We start from the raw sequence: 14,453 nt of genomic DNA on the forward strand, positions 1-14,453 counted from the left end.
TAGCCCCTATGTATGTTGTAATCCAAACCATAGGAAGTGCCTTTGAAAGTCAGAGTAGCATACTTCTATGTTATTAATTACACCTGGATACTTGATATCAAAGCATAATTATTAGATAAACTTTATGTCCACTATTCTTATAGTCCACTGGAATAACCCTACTCTTAATAGATATTTAGAACTGTATCACATCTTGACAAAATATATCCATAGGTGTGGATAAATCATACCATTTAAAGATTGCTTTAATCACTAACTTAACCATGAGCACATCACCCTACTTCAGTGTAGTAAGGATTCAGATTCAATTTAAAAAGATGTATTTAAACTAATACTGGTAACCTTGCATAACACTTGTTACTGCCAATGCTCTCTTAAATATGTACGTTTTCATTTGCTGCAATAATAAATTATGAGCGGTTTACTTGATCCCTCAGAGGTTTGCATCTTAGTGTCATATCCAATCTACTCCAAGTCTTATAGAGGGGAAACTGTGATTTCATACACAGTCATCATTTCCAGGCCTCTTCTCTTCTTCAGTCATCTGTTAACTTACACCTGTTGGCTAACACTCAGCCTATCCTGCTTTTGTGCATAGCGAGCATCTACATTTTAGCATTTCACATTTGCTTCAACTATAGTACTTTCATGTTTCAGGCAGTGTTTCTAGATAGTTTTACTGGCAGTTCCAACCTGGCTGTTATCCTCTCTGTTCTAGGACTTTGCGGCCTACCTGGCATTCTGTGGTATTGTTCTTCACAATGCTCAGCTCTATGAAACGTCATTGCTGGAGAACAAAAGAAATCAGGTAGGTGTCACTTCTAAAGAAATCAGGAAAGTGTCACTTCTAAAGAGATCAAGGTAGCCCATGTTAAAAAAACAAAAAAACAAACAAAAAAAACAACAAAAAAGACCTTGGTCTCGTAAATATTTTTGCCACTTTTTTCTGGTGGTCATTTCCTTTTATGGTTTCCATGCTCAAAGGCGCCATCGCAGTTAGACAGTGTTCTTTGCCACCAGAGACATACATGAAATAATGTCATTAAATAATGTTCTTAGCTGCTGCTCTTCAACTGTAGGCACCCTTCCGTTCCATAGCTTCCCAAGGGAGCATCTTAGCATCCTTGGGGTCTTCCTGACATCCTTCCCCAATCCTATTTCTTAGACCTGCTATCTGAAACTTTTTTTTCTTATTAATTGCTGAAGTTGCTAATATACATATTGGTCTACAGCCATGATGAACTGTTCTTAAGTTTTGTTTATGTTAGTTCTAATTTTTAATTATGCTATGAATATATCTGTATTGCTCTTGCTGTATAACTTTTAATTTCCTCCAATATTAATTAATTCCCTTGTTTCTTGGAACTGTTTGCTCTAATGTAATCTTCTGTTCCTGCCCCCCACCCCCACACTCAACTCTCTCACACATTTCCTAGAGGTCTTCTTTTTTTTTTCAGATGTCTAAATTAAGGATTTCCATATTTCCTGTCACCTGAAAGTCCCCCTCTGTGCCTGGTGTGCGTTACAGCCACATGGAACTTTCCTCCACGCTCCACTTAGGGAAATTCTATTTTCTGGGTCTCTCAACTCCTTGTTCACGTAACTCCTGATTTGCTCCAGCATGTTCTCAGTCAAATGTCTAAGAAGCAGCATGGAGGACGTTGTCTCTGTGAATCCTTGCATGGATGAGGGTGCCCGACTTACCATTGCGCCCGGCTGCTTGGTATGAAGCTGTATCTCTGACTTTAAGTCATCGATCTTCTGAGGAGCATTCAGGTTCTGACTCTTGGTTCTTTACAAATGCTTTGTGTGTGTGTGTTATCTATTATATATAAAATAGGACCTATGTTGCCTTATATAATTATATTTCTAAGCTTTTTGTAATGCTTGGTTTTGTTTCTGTACGAGTCTCACAAGGTCTCTCTCTTCTTACCATGCCTGTATGTCAGGTCACCTGGTTAAGACTGGAGATTTAAGGAAACCTTCAGTTTTGTGTAATCATTTTCTATGACTTTGTAATCCATAAACTTCTCCACACTCTATTTTCTCTTTTCAGAATTAATGTTATGTCTGGAACTCCATCTCAATGGCAGGTCTCTTGACTTCACCGTGGGTAAAGCCCAAAGTTCAATTCCCAGCACCAAAAAAAAGAAAAAAAAAAAAAAGGAAGACCCAGTGCTCTTAAACCGGAGAATTCTCCTTATCTCCTACTCTAATCTCATCACCTTCTATTCCAGTTAATTTTACAAATACAGCTGCAATAATACCACCTCCCTCCTGCGCAGTCACAGTCCACGTCCCCTGGAGGCTGAGGCTTGGTGGGCCCCCGCCTCTGCTCAGGAGGATTCTTGTCTCCCTGCTTGTCCTTTTGAGCTGAGCGCTCCCATAATCCATTTCACCTCTTCTTCTCTGAAATGTTTCCTTCCCCAAGCCCACCTCACTGAATCCTGTTCTCCCAAGCGCAGTTAGAATGGCGTCTCACACAGCAAGTCCTCTGGAGAAAAATTCTTTCTGGCCCTCATCATCTAAATTCTCTGTGAGAATCTGCAAAGACTCCCATGCCAACCAGAAGCAGAAGATACTACTTTAAAAAGCTCAGGAAGAATTTAAAATGTCCTTTTTTTTTCTTTTTCACAAAATATATTTGGGTTATATTCTTTCCCTTCCTCAGCTTCTCCCTCACCCTCCTCATCTCCCTAACAATAAAACAAAATAAGAAGCACACATGCTTGCATGCACCGAATCTGTAAATTGCTTTTGGTAAGATGGCTACTTCCACAGTATTAATACGACCAGGCCGTGAGCTAGGGAGATCCATCCTCTTACAGCTTCTGCAGTTTCTTTCTTCAGTCTCAGAGTTTTTATCACACAAGTCTTTCACTTGTTTGGAGTTATTCCAAGTTATTTGTTTTTTGACGTTATTATGAAAGGTATCATTTCACTGATTTGTTTATCGGTACGTTTGCCATTTGTAGATAAGAAGGCTCTGATTTTTGTGTGTCAATTGTGTGTTCTGCTACTTTGCTGAAGACGTTTATGAGCTTTAGAAGTCTTCTAGTAGGTTCTTTGGGGGGGGGTCTTTTAAGCATAAAATCATATCATCTGCAGATAAAAATATTTTGACTTCTTCCTTTTCTATTCATACCCCCTGGTCTCCTTCACCTTTTTTTCCCCCGTAGCTGAGACTTCAAGAATTATATTGAATAGTTATGGAAAGAGTGGACAACTTAAATATGGAAACTCTTTCTACTCTACTGACTGCGTGATCTGTGTAGGGTTGCATTAGCCACACAGACGTGGCTGTAACCGTTGCGTAAACGTGCTCACCAACAGCCTTTAGCCCACTGTGTTGCTTCAGTCTCTGCGTGATCGTGACCTGCCACCTTTTCTCGTCCAGGTGTTACTTGACCTTGCCAGCTTAATCTTTGAAGAGCAGCAGTCACTGGAAGTCATTCTGAAGAAGATAGCGGCCACTATCATCTCCTTCATGCAGGTGCAGAAGTGCACCATCTTCATTGTGGATGAAGACTGTCCTGTGAGTACAGAGATGGACTTTGGGTTTTGCAAACGAACACATCTCTTCCTTGAAGGCACATTCTGATTCCAAATGCTATTTTTCCTTAGAAACCCACCCCAACTCCCAGTGTATATAAATATTGATGCAAAACCAATACAAGAGTGAAATGTTTTTGAAGTGGGATGGAGGTGAGGGTAGCAAGAGCCTTCGGTGCCCCATCACTAACCATGGGTTTCTTCTCTGTGCTACCCCTGCCTGTGGCTGCTCTTAATCCGGAAACACCCTGTATAGCACTGTGCAGACTAAACGTGTAAGAGCTGTGGTGCCTTGGTGTCCAAAACAGGTAGACTCCCACTCTGAATGGATGGAGTATAAAATTTTCCTCTTACCAGAAATTATTTAGAAAAATTAGCCGGGGGTCTAGGCAGGTGGTAGGTAAAACTGACGGCATTTGTAAGTTCTACATCATTTCCCAACAATAGGAAATGACCCACTGTTCTATCACACAGATTTTTGGTCCATTTATCTCTATTGTTAGGAAGCTTTCCCTGATGGGAGAGAGAGATGGAGCCCTCTCACAGGGATGGATACTTATGCTTAAATGTTATGCAGAGTATCTGCCTAGAGTTTGCCTGAGAATCAGACCACTGGCCTGCCACAGGAATAAAACGCAGACTTTATCCCTCCTCACTGTTTGAACCATGGAATATTCCTTATGGTAGTAGTTGTTCTTCCTGTGGTCTAACAGGAGACGTTCATTGGTAGGCTATTAAGAAGAAAGGATAGACTATCGCTTGAATAGGTCAGTTATAATTCATATAGGATATTTGAGTTGACATTTCTGGTAGAGGTAGAACAAGAGAAGACATTCAGTCATACTACATTTTTAATTGGCTTAGATATTTAGATAATTCATTATCCTCTTAATATGTGTGCTAGAATGGGTGCATTGAATACTGTAAAATTCTTACTAACAGTGTGTCAAATAAAAACTCACTGTACCAAAACAATAACCAGCATTTTCATGGGTAGCTACTATTTTATGTTTCTATTGGTCTCTAAAATATTTAATATAAAGTAATTAAGGATAGTTGCTAGCTTTTGAAAGTTCATGTCAGAATTCAGTAATTCCATATACTAGCTTGCCCTTTTCCTTCAGTGATCTTCTCTTTAGCATTTAATCTTTTAATTTTTTCTATAGAAGCACTCCCTTTTAAAACCGTAAGTCTCACTGTATGAACATTTAGTGGAGGTTTAACAGTTAATATGGTACCAAGCTGGTTTAGGCCAGTGTGGTTGACTCTCAGCTCAACAATATGGCTAAGAATATATTCTGACCCCTTTTGTTGGGTTTAGAAAAGAATTTAGTTGAGTTGATATTACTGCTGTTTATGGATTAAAACCACTTCAATACACGTAAAAATAAAAAATGTAAGCTCCCCCAATATATGCTCAGCTTTTCCATTCTCAAATTATACTTTTATTGTCTTATGCTTGTTTCTTCCCAATCTCTCCTCATTCTGCTGTATGTACAACATGGAGCAATATGAATTTTGTTTTGTAATATGAGGTAAAACTATTTCCTGATATCACTAAAGTCTTTATAATTATTTTATTTTCCTTGTTAAACATTGCCAAATGGTATATCTCTTTAGGAAAGACTTCTATGAGCTGGGGAATAGCTGAGCCAGCAAAGTCCTTGCCTTGAAAGCTTAAGAATCCAAATTTGCTATCAGAAGCCAGATAGCAATGCCAAAATGTTGGGGCAAGCTTGGTACTCCAGTGCTTGGAAGGCAGAGACAGGGGGGCCCTCAGGGCTCCACAATCGGTCAGGGCAGCCTAACTGTGAGCTCCAGGGTAGGACAACATTCCTGAGAATGATGCCAGAGGTTGGTAGCTGGCCTCCCCCTCCCCCCCCACCTCTCTCTCTCTCTCTCTCTCACACACACACACACACACACTTTCTCTTTCTCTCTCTCTCTCACACACCCTCTCTCACAAACACACTCTTAAAAACACACACTCTTTCTCTTTCACACACACTCTCTCTCTCACACACACATGAACATACCCTCTCACACACACTCATGAAGACATGCGCGTGCACACATACATACTCATGAACAATAATACACACACACATGCATGCACACACACACTCATGGAAATATGCATTTAAAAAGCCTGAGTTGTACTAGCAGCAGAAGTGTATACTTGAAAGCTTTCTTCAGATAAATTCAGAAATAATGTGAGCCTTTAATAATAGAAAGAATCTTTGAGGATGTTGTGAATTTAGTGCTTGGATCCATTTGGTTGAAGAATAAGGGAAATATGTTTGAGCACTGGCACCCTAGTGTTGCACAATGTGTGTGTGTGTGTGTGTGTGTGTGTGTGTGTGTGTGTGTGAGAGAGAGAGAGAGAGAGAGAGAGAGAGAGAGAGAGAGAGAGAGAGCCTGTGTGTATTTTCCATGGCTTTGTACATGTCTCAATGACGTTGTCACTCTGTTTGCAGGACTCTTTCTCTCGTGTGTTTCACATGGAGTGTGAGGAAGTAGGAAAACCCTCTGATCCTTTAACGAGGTAAAGTACACTCCCTGACTCGCTCACAAGGAGAGCACGCTGCTAAGAAGTGCTTTGTTAGTCTGGGGTAAGCTGTATAGGTGACAGGCTGTTTGCCCTGCAAAGGCCATTGTATTTCCTAGGATACCTTCCCTGGTGTTAATCGACAGAGAATTATTTCTTATAGCAGAACTCTGGTTAGCACAGGCTTGTTCTGTTCTTATGAACTCGTTCAGCTAAGAACCACAAATACTGCTCTTCTGTTACATTTTTTTCTGTTTACATATCTGGAAATATCGTAGATTTCCTGGCAAGCTTTCTGTAAGACTATTCCAAGTTGGAATCGGCCATGAGAATTTACCTAGGAACAGGAGGAGGTCTACCATCCTAATCTTAGACATCTATGTACCCGCTCTTTTCCACCGTTTTTAAATATGTACTCATTTTTCTATTAATAGTATTTATTTTGAAAAGTATGTGCTGTGTTTGTAGATGGAGGATAAGACGCAGTTATCCCAGTCTGGCAAGTGCTTTCTGGAGATTGTGAAGTGGATTTAGGGCACACTACTAAATGTTCTTACTAATATTTTTTTTTTTAACCATACCAAAAAACATTATTGTTCTCTCAAATGCTAGGATATTCTTTTTTCCTTTTTAAAAAATTAGATAGTTTCTTTATTTACATTTCAAATGTTATCCCCTTTCCTAGTTTCCCTTTCTCCCAGAAACCCCCTATCACATCCTCCTTCCTCCTGCTTCTATGAGGGTGTTCATCCACCAACCCACCCACTCCCACCTCCCCTCCCTTGATTCCCCTACACTGGGGCACTATTGAGCCTTCATAGGACCAAGGACCTTTCCTCCCATTGATGCCTGACAAGGCCATCCTCTGCTACATATGTAGCTGGAGCCATGTGTACTCCTTTGTTGATGACTCAGTCCCTGGGATCTTTAAGGAGGTCTGGTTGGTTGATATTGTTGTTCTTCCCATGGTGTTGCAAACCCCTTCAACTCCTTCAGTCCCTTCTCTAAGTCCTCTATTTAGGGACCCCGAGCTCAGTCCAATGATTGGCTGCTAACATCACCTCTGTATTTGTAAGGCTCTGGCAGGGCCATTTCAGGCTCCTTTCAGCATGCTCTTTTTGGCATCCACAATAGTGTCTGGGTTTGGTAACTGTATATGGTATGAATTCCCACGTGGGACAGTCTCTGGGTGGCCTTTCCTTTAGTCTCTGCTCTACACTTTATCTCCATATTTTCTCCTTTGAGTATTTTGTTCTCCTAAGAAGGACCGAAACACCCACACTTTGGTCTTCCTTCTTATTGAGCTTCATGTAGTCTGTGAATTATATCCTGGTTATTTGGAGCTTTTGGGCTAGTATCCACTTATCAGTGAGTACATACCATGTGTTTTCTTTTGTGATTGGGTTACCTCACTCAGGATGAGATTTTCTGTTTGCCTAAGAATTTCATGAATTCATCGTTTTTAATAGCTGAGTAGTACTCCATTGTGTAAATGTACCACATTTTCAGTATCCATTCCTCTGTTGAAGAATATCTGGGTTCTTTCCAGCTCCTGACTACTATAAATAAGGCTGCTATGAGCATAGTGGGGCATGTGTCCTTATTACATGTTGGAGCATCTTCTGGGTATATGCCTAGGAGTGATATAGCTGGGTCCTCAGGTAATACTATGTCCAATTTTCTGAGGAACCGCCAAACTGATTTCCAGAGGGATTGTACCAGCTTGCATTTCCACCAGCAATGGAGGAGTGTTCCTCTTTCTCCACATTCTTGCCAGCATCTGCTGTCACCTGAGTTTTTGATTTTAGCCATTCTGACTGGTGTGAGGTAGAATCTCAGGTTGTTTTGATTTGCATTTCCCTGACGACTAAAGATGCTGAACATTTATTTAGGTGCTTTTCAGCCATTTAGTATTCCTCAGTTGAAAATTCTTTGTTTAGCTCTGTAGCCCTGTTTTTAATAGGGTTATTTGGTTCTCTGGAGTTTAACTTCTTGAGTTCTTTGTATACATTGGATATTAGCCCTCTATCGGATGTAAGACTGGTAAAGATCTTTTCCCAATCTCTTGGTTGCCTTTTTGTCTTATTGACAGTGTCCTTTGCCTTTGCAATTTTATGAGGTACCATTTGTTGATCCTTGATCTTACAGCACAAGCCATTGCTGTTCTGTTTGGGAATTTTTCCCCTGTGCCCATATGTTTGAGGCTTTTCCCCACTTTCTCCTCTTTAAGTTTCAGTGTCTCTGGTTTTATGTGGAGGTCCTTGATCCACTTGGACTTGAGCTTGGTACAAGGAGATCAGAATGGGTCAATTTGCATTCTTCTATATGCTGACTGCCAGTTGAACCATCACCATTTGTTAAAAATGCTGTCTTTTTTTCCCCAATGGGTGGTTTTAGCTCCTTTGTCAAAGATCAAGTGACAATATGTGTATGGGTTCATTTCTGGGTCCTCAATTCTATTCCATTGACCTACCTGCCATTCTAAAGAACAGAAATCCACCAAGATGAGGTACCAGAAGTTGTTAAGCATTTATCATACTTTTCAGCTCTTAAAAGCTATATATATATATATGATGATTCTATGATGCTGTAACAACTTTGTTGCTTTTGTTACTATATAAATATGAGTAACTATGCATCCACTATTATGTATAATTGCCTTTACTCCACAGGACAAAGTGAGTTGGTATGATGCTTGTCAAAAGTATGAAACAAGTTATGTAGGCAAACCTTTTGTACTCATGCTGCAGCGTGTATCTGTTTAATTATTTTCATATTGACATTTTGATTTGCACTACAAATTCAACCAATATCTTCTAATATTTAGTGACAGCTGGACAAACCTAGTGAAATAGTGACCTCTGCTGGTAAATATACATTTTAAAACAGCAAAAGCAAAGATTTATAAATGTTTGGTTTCTTTTTGATAAATTCTGTCTGTAGGCCAAATGAAAGATACTTTACCATTTATAATTGTCTACCATTCCAAGTAACTTATAAAATATTTTTATAAGGGACAAATATGCTAGTGTGGTTATTTTAAAAGAGACAAATTCTAACTGATTTTTAAACTAATATTATGGCAATAGAAACTATGCATTGTCAATGGCTTTTCTTACCCTACCATTTCAAAGTTAGCCTTTACTCTAATAATGCAGTAAAAGACCATTTATTCATGAGATAAAATTATTGAAAATGGTTTATTAATAATATTAGCTATCTGGCTTAACTTTATGACAACTGAATGATCAAAGGTGTTTAACAGCTTTAACATTTTGAGAAAGTGTTGTTGATATTGACACTTAATGTTTATTGTATTGTTATATAGTATAAAGTATAATACATATTACATCTATATCTTATACTTCTCTAATTGATTACAAATGGTACAATGATTTAGTACTCTCTATTTCTCAGTACTAAACATTTTGCGAGTTCAGAACTCATCTATGAGATGAAGTGCTGTACAATTTATGTTAACAATTAAATAAATCATTTCTATTTTTAAGCTCTTCTCTATTGATTGAAAGTCATGGGTTCTGAGCCTAGGGATTCAACCTGCTTGATAAACTACTTGCCACGCATGCACATAGCCCTGGGTTTGATCGATAACACTGCATAAGCCAGGTATGCTTGCACACACATGTAATCCTGGCACTGCAGAGATGGAGATGGTGAGGAGGTAGGGTCACATGGTCATGTGTAGCTCCACAGTACGTGCAAAGGCAACATGGACTAGAGACCCTGTCTACAATATTAAAGGATAAAAATTCAGGGCTGTTTTCAGATTATTTTCTTTTATATGCTTAAATAACATTGAGTACAGTTTTCACATGTTAGATATCAAAATGTGAACAACTATTCCTGTGAACCTTGTATATCTTTATTAGAATTGTTATGTAAGCAAGATGAAGTTAGTAGTGACTTTAGAGTTGGCTTGTCACCCCAGATTCCAGAAGTGGGGTACACTTCCAGGTGATGGGAGGTTTTTTTTTCTGTGCTGTGATACAGAGCTCATGTTGGAATTGTGTTAACCCTTTATTTTCAGGAGACATTTTAGTCCTGCTATTCCATCCTTGTGATATTTATTTTTCTTAAATAAGTGTGCCTTTTAATTATGAAATGATAAACACATAGATTTTCTCCTTCATATTAGTCTTGGACTATATATACTAGCTAGAACTTGTTATTGATTATTAAATTAAAAAATACAAATGTAGTTCAACTTAAGAAAAACTACTTCCTATGCTCTCTTTTTTTTTTAAATTTTATTTTTTTACTTATTCACTTTATATCTTGCTCACTTCTCTGCTCCCCTCCTGGTCACCCCTCCCACAATCCTTCCCCCATTCCCTTCTCCCCTTCTCCTCTGAGCAGGTGGGGACCCCTGGGGATACCCCACCCCACCCTGGCACTTCAAGTCTCTGTGAGGCTAGGTGCTTCCTCTCCTACTGAGGCCAGACAAGGCAGCCCAACTAGGAGAACATATCCCACATTCAGGCAACAGCTTTTTGGACAGCCCTTGCTCCAGTTGTTCAGGACCCATATGAAGGCCAACCTGCACATCTGCTGCATGTGCAGGGAGGCCTAGGTCTAGCCTGTGGATGTTCTTTGGTCGGTGGTTCAGACTCTGAGAGCCCCAAGGGTCCAGATTAGTTGACTCTGTTGGTCTTCCTGTGGAGTTCCTATTCCCTACTACATTTAAAGTGAGAAAAATTCCATTGCAAAGATAACAGGCACCAAGCAGAGGAATGTAGAACTCAGACTGTATTTAACTACAGGTAATGCTGTATACTAGCTAGTGTGTGATTTCTTTGATCTCTGAAGCTTCAATTTCTTCTTCTGTAATGATAGAATTTCATTAAGGCTCAAAAGGACCTAATACCTGTACATTTTCAAAACCCTTCCCTGTAGCTTGTAGCTGCTGTCCCAGGCGTGTCTTGGGTTCACATCAGCCTACAAAGGTTCCTGTGAACTTCTGCAACTCAGAAAGCCTTACCTTCCCCCCAAATTCCCTGCCCTTGCTTTCTCAGAAATTTTCTCTTATGCAGCTCTGTTGATATCTACTCTACAAATACTGAAATGTATGACTTAGCCCAGCGCTTCCAGAAGGAGATGCTGAGACCTGTTTAAATGTGCACAGTGTGCTCTGGAAAACTAAAAGGGAGAATGATGTGGGAGAGGCTAGTGGAGTCAACTTGACTGTCCTATCTGGTCTGTTGTCTGTGGGGTATGCGGGGAATGAACGAGGGGTGGGGGAGGTTGTGTGCTCCTGTCTTAGACAGCTGCAAAGGCTAAGGAAAGCCTAGCAGGGTTGCTGGTGAGCCTTCTACCTGAAGTTTTCTTGGCTGTAGAATCCTGGGTCTCAGAAGAACAGTCTTGATTTAGTGTCCTGGTGGGCTTTGTCTTGGGACATCCCTGGGAGGCATGGCCTTGAAAGTGGCCTCTAGAGATCAGCAGCTGAGACATCAAGCCAATCAAGCCACATGCACTTCCTGCTGCTTAATCTCTAAGACACTTTATAAGGCCACCGTGGTATCGCTGTTATTTAAAGGATGACATCCCATCCGCGTTCATTGTATTACACTTTGAAAGCCTTCACTATCTATTCTATCTAGCCAAACATTTTTTGGCTAGAAACACTCATTTTATTCTTTTTTCTCCCCAGAACATTTATTTTTCACTAAGACTTTCCCAGAGGACATAAGTAACCTTGTCACCAGCCCCAGTCCCTCATGAAAGGTTAGCTCACTCACTGCTATAAAGAAGTTCCAGACCTTTTCGAGGACTGGTAACAACCTTAACTGGCAAAGAACACTTTCTTTCTTCTTTTTTTTTTGTGGTAATCAAAGTCATTATTTATTTATTTTTAATTAGGTATTTCTGAATTAAAATAACTTCCAAACGCTGACACCATTGCATACACTAGCAAGATTTTGCTGAAAGGACCCAGATATGGCTGTCTCTTGTGAGACTATGCCGGGGCCTGGCAAACACAGAAGTGGATGCTCACAGTCAGCTATTGGATGGAACACAGGGACCCCAATGGAGTAACTAGAGAAAGTACCCAAGGAGCTGAAGGGATCTGCAATCCTATAGGTGGAACAACAATATGAACTAACCAATACCCCCCTCCCCCGAGCTTGTGTCTCTAGCTGCATATGAATCAGAAGATGGCCTAGTCGGCCATCAGTGGAAAGAGAGGCCCATTGGTCATGCAAACTTTATATGCCCCAGTACAGGGGAACACCAGGGCCAAGAAGTAGGAGTGGGAGGGTGGGGGAATGGGGGGGGGGGAGCGTGTGGGGAACTTTTGGGATAGCATTGGAAATGTAAATGAAATAAATACCCAATTAAAAAAAAATAATAATGTTTAAGTAAAACAAACAAACAAACAAAGCAGAAAAAGGGCAATGGATATTTCATAATGAAATTTTCATTCATGTTCTGTTGCCAGACATCCAGTCTGGCTAAAGTGTAACAAAATGGAAACAGGATGACTGTCATAGAAAGTGTTCACTACAACTTGCTGTGCACAACTGCTCCAAGTCCGCCCTTAACCCCCAATGCTTCCAACTTAATTACTTCCCAGCCTGTTGGGCATTGATGAAGGAACAGGTAGGTCGTCTCTCTGACCCAGTCTTTGTCCTAAGGCTCATACGTCTGTCTGTGCATCAGCTCTGTGAAGAAGGCAGCAGAGATCTGCCAGATCAGTGATAAAATCAAGTATCTGACCAGTATCCTATGTGATGGGAGACGCTGGGTTCCATTCTCTCCTTTACACATTTTACAATTGCTCTCCATGCACTCATTCACAGACTTGTTGTCAGCGTAAATCCTGCCTTCTGGACTCTTGGCAGGCAAAGCCAGCAAAATGGCCGTCAAACCACGTGCTTTGCTGCAACCTGCTGCCAACACTGCTGCCTCCGCCCAAGTGCCCAGCCGCCCGCTTTATTTTTGATATGCTACAGCTATTTAACATTTCTCTAATGTATGTAGAACTGACTCATGTCAGAAATTTGTTTTACACCGTTGTTCTCTCTCTTTTTTTTAATTCTTATTCTTTTTTACCGCACTTTTCTTTTCCGATCTCTTTACCCATTCCTAAGGTGCAGCTAGCTTTATAAACATCTCTGCAATGTCCTTTTTTTCCTAATGGGACCCACTTGAATGTTCTCTATTCTTCTTCTCCACATATGATGTTTGTGTTGTTACCAGTAGTATTTTGGAAGGTTAGTTTTTGTTGTGAATCATGTATACATTAAATAAAAACCGCTTAGATAGGAATGCAAGATAGTGTTCTCTGTATAGGACAGGGAAGCTGCATCTATGATCATAACAATACAGTTACCTAAATAAGACCTGCACAATAATAACACTCGTTGACAGGCCAGCATGGAGAGGGGAAATCTCACAAGGTCCCACTCCCAGCTGAAAAACCATAGGCAATTAATGGTTGCTAAGAAAGGGAGAAATGTTCTTCCCAAGAGATGAGTCCCCTGATGGGTCAAACAACCCCAAGTGGTGAGTCCTAAGCACACACACAGGATCAACACTAAGTGGACCCAGCAGATTGTATTTACCTATACATATGTATATATGTAACAACAATGGTTAAAGAAGGCATGGGTTTGAGGAGGGGTCAGGAGGACTTAGGAATGATGGGAGAGAGTGGGAATAAGTGAATACAGGACTCATGTAGGAAATTCTCAGAGTTAAAAAAAAGTATAAATTTAAAAGCAATGTATCTTATTACTTTCTCCTGGATGTGCTAGGCTGGTCAAAGCTGGCATTGGACTCGTATACTACAAATGTCCCAAATCTCTGATGCCTCCTACCTCACCGCCCTTAGCTATGCTCTATGCATTCAGGGGCAGTGATGGAGCCTAGACATCACATTCATGGTCCAAACAGGGGACAGAAGAGGCAAAAGCACAAATCAGTATTTTAGAGGTTGTCCCAAGTGTGCCTTGTCATCTTATCGACTGGGAATGATTCCTGTGGCAACACTCACTCTTTGGGCTGCAGAGTAATGGAGTAGCTCTGTGTCCACGCAAAGAGGAGTTAATCTGGGCACAGCTGGCATATCTCTACTACACACTGCCCAAGCAGCACATGCAGCTGAAACCTCCATCGCTCTGTTGGTTTGCTCCTAGGTGATAAGCTCCTCTCTACTGGCTGACCTAGGTGAGCTTGTTTTTCTTTCACAAAGTTCCTAGAACGGCCCCGGAGAGCAGGTGTTCACGCTGTATTGATTGAGGGCAAGAAGCAGTGCATCAGCATTTTTAAAAAGTAGGAAATAACCATGCTCTTATGTAACTGCAATAGAACTCATGCCTCTATAGCAGCTCCT

At 40.5% G+C, this 14,453-nt stretch overlaps 1 protein-coding gene and 1 pseudogene across 2 annotated transcripts in view; one reads left to right on the forward strand and one right to left on the reverse strand.

Moving 5' to 3' along the window:
* The window catches only part of Pde5a (phosphodiesterase 5A, cGMP-specific), a 130,217-nt gene that overhangs the window by 46,380 nt on the left and 69,384 nt on the right, over positions 1-14,453 (forward strand). For both annotated transcript variants that reach the window (NM_153422.2, XM_006501481.3), the window contains exons 5-7: positions 719-808; positions 3,398-3,535; positions 6,030-6,097. In NM_153422.2, the coding sequence (NP_700471.2) occupies positions 719-808; positions 3,398-3,535; positions 6,030-6,097 (296 nt within the window). The remainder of the gene's footprint in view (positions 1-718; positions 809-3,397; positions 3,536-6,029; positions 6,098-14,453) is intronic.
* Positions 12,682-13,202, reverse strand: Gm34139 (annotated as a pseudogene).

Source organism: Mus musculus, chromosome 3 (genome assembly GCF_000001635.26).
Source record: "Mus musculus strain C57BL/6J chromosome 3, GRCm38.p6 C57BL/6J".
NCBI classification, from domain to species: domain Eukaryota; kingdom Metazoa; phylum Chordata; class Mammalia; order Rodentia; family Muridae; genus Mus; species Mus musculus.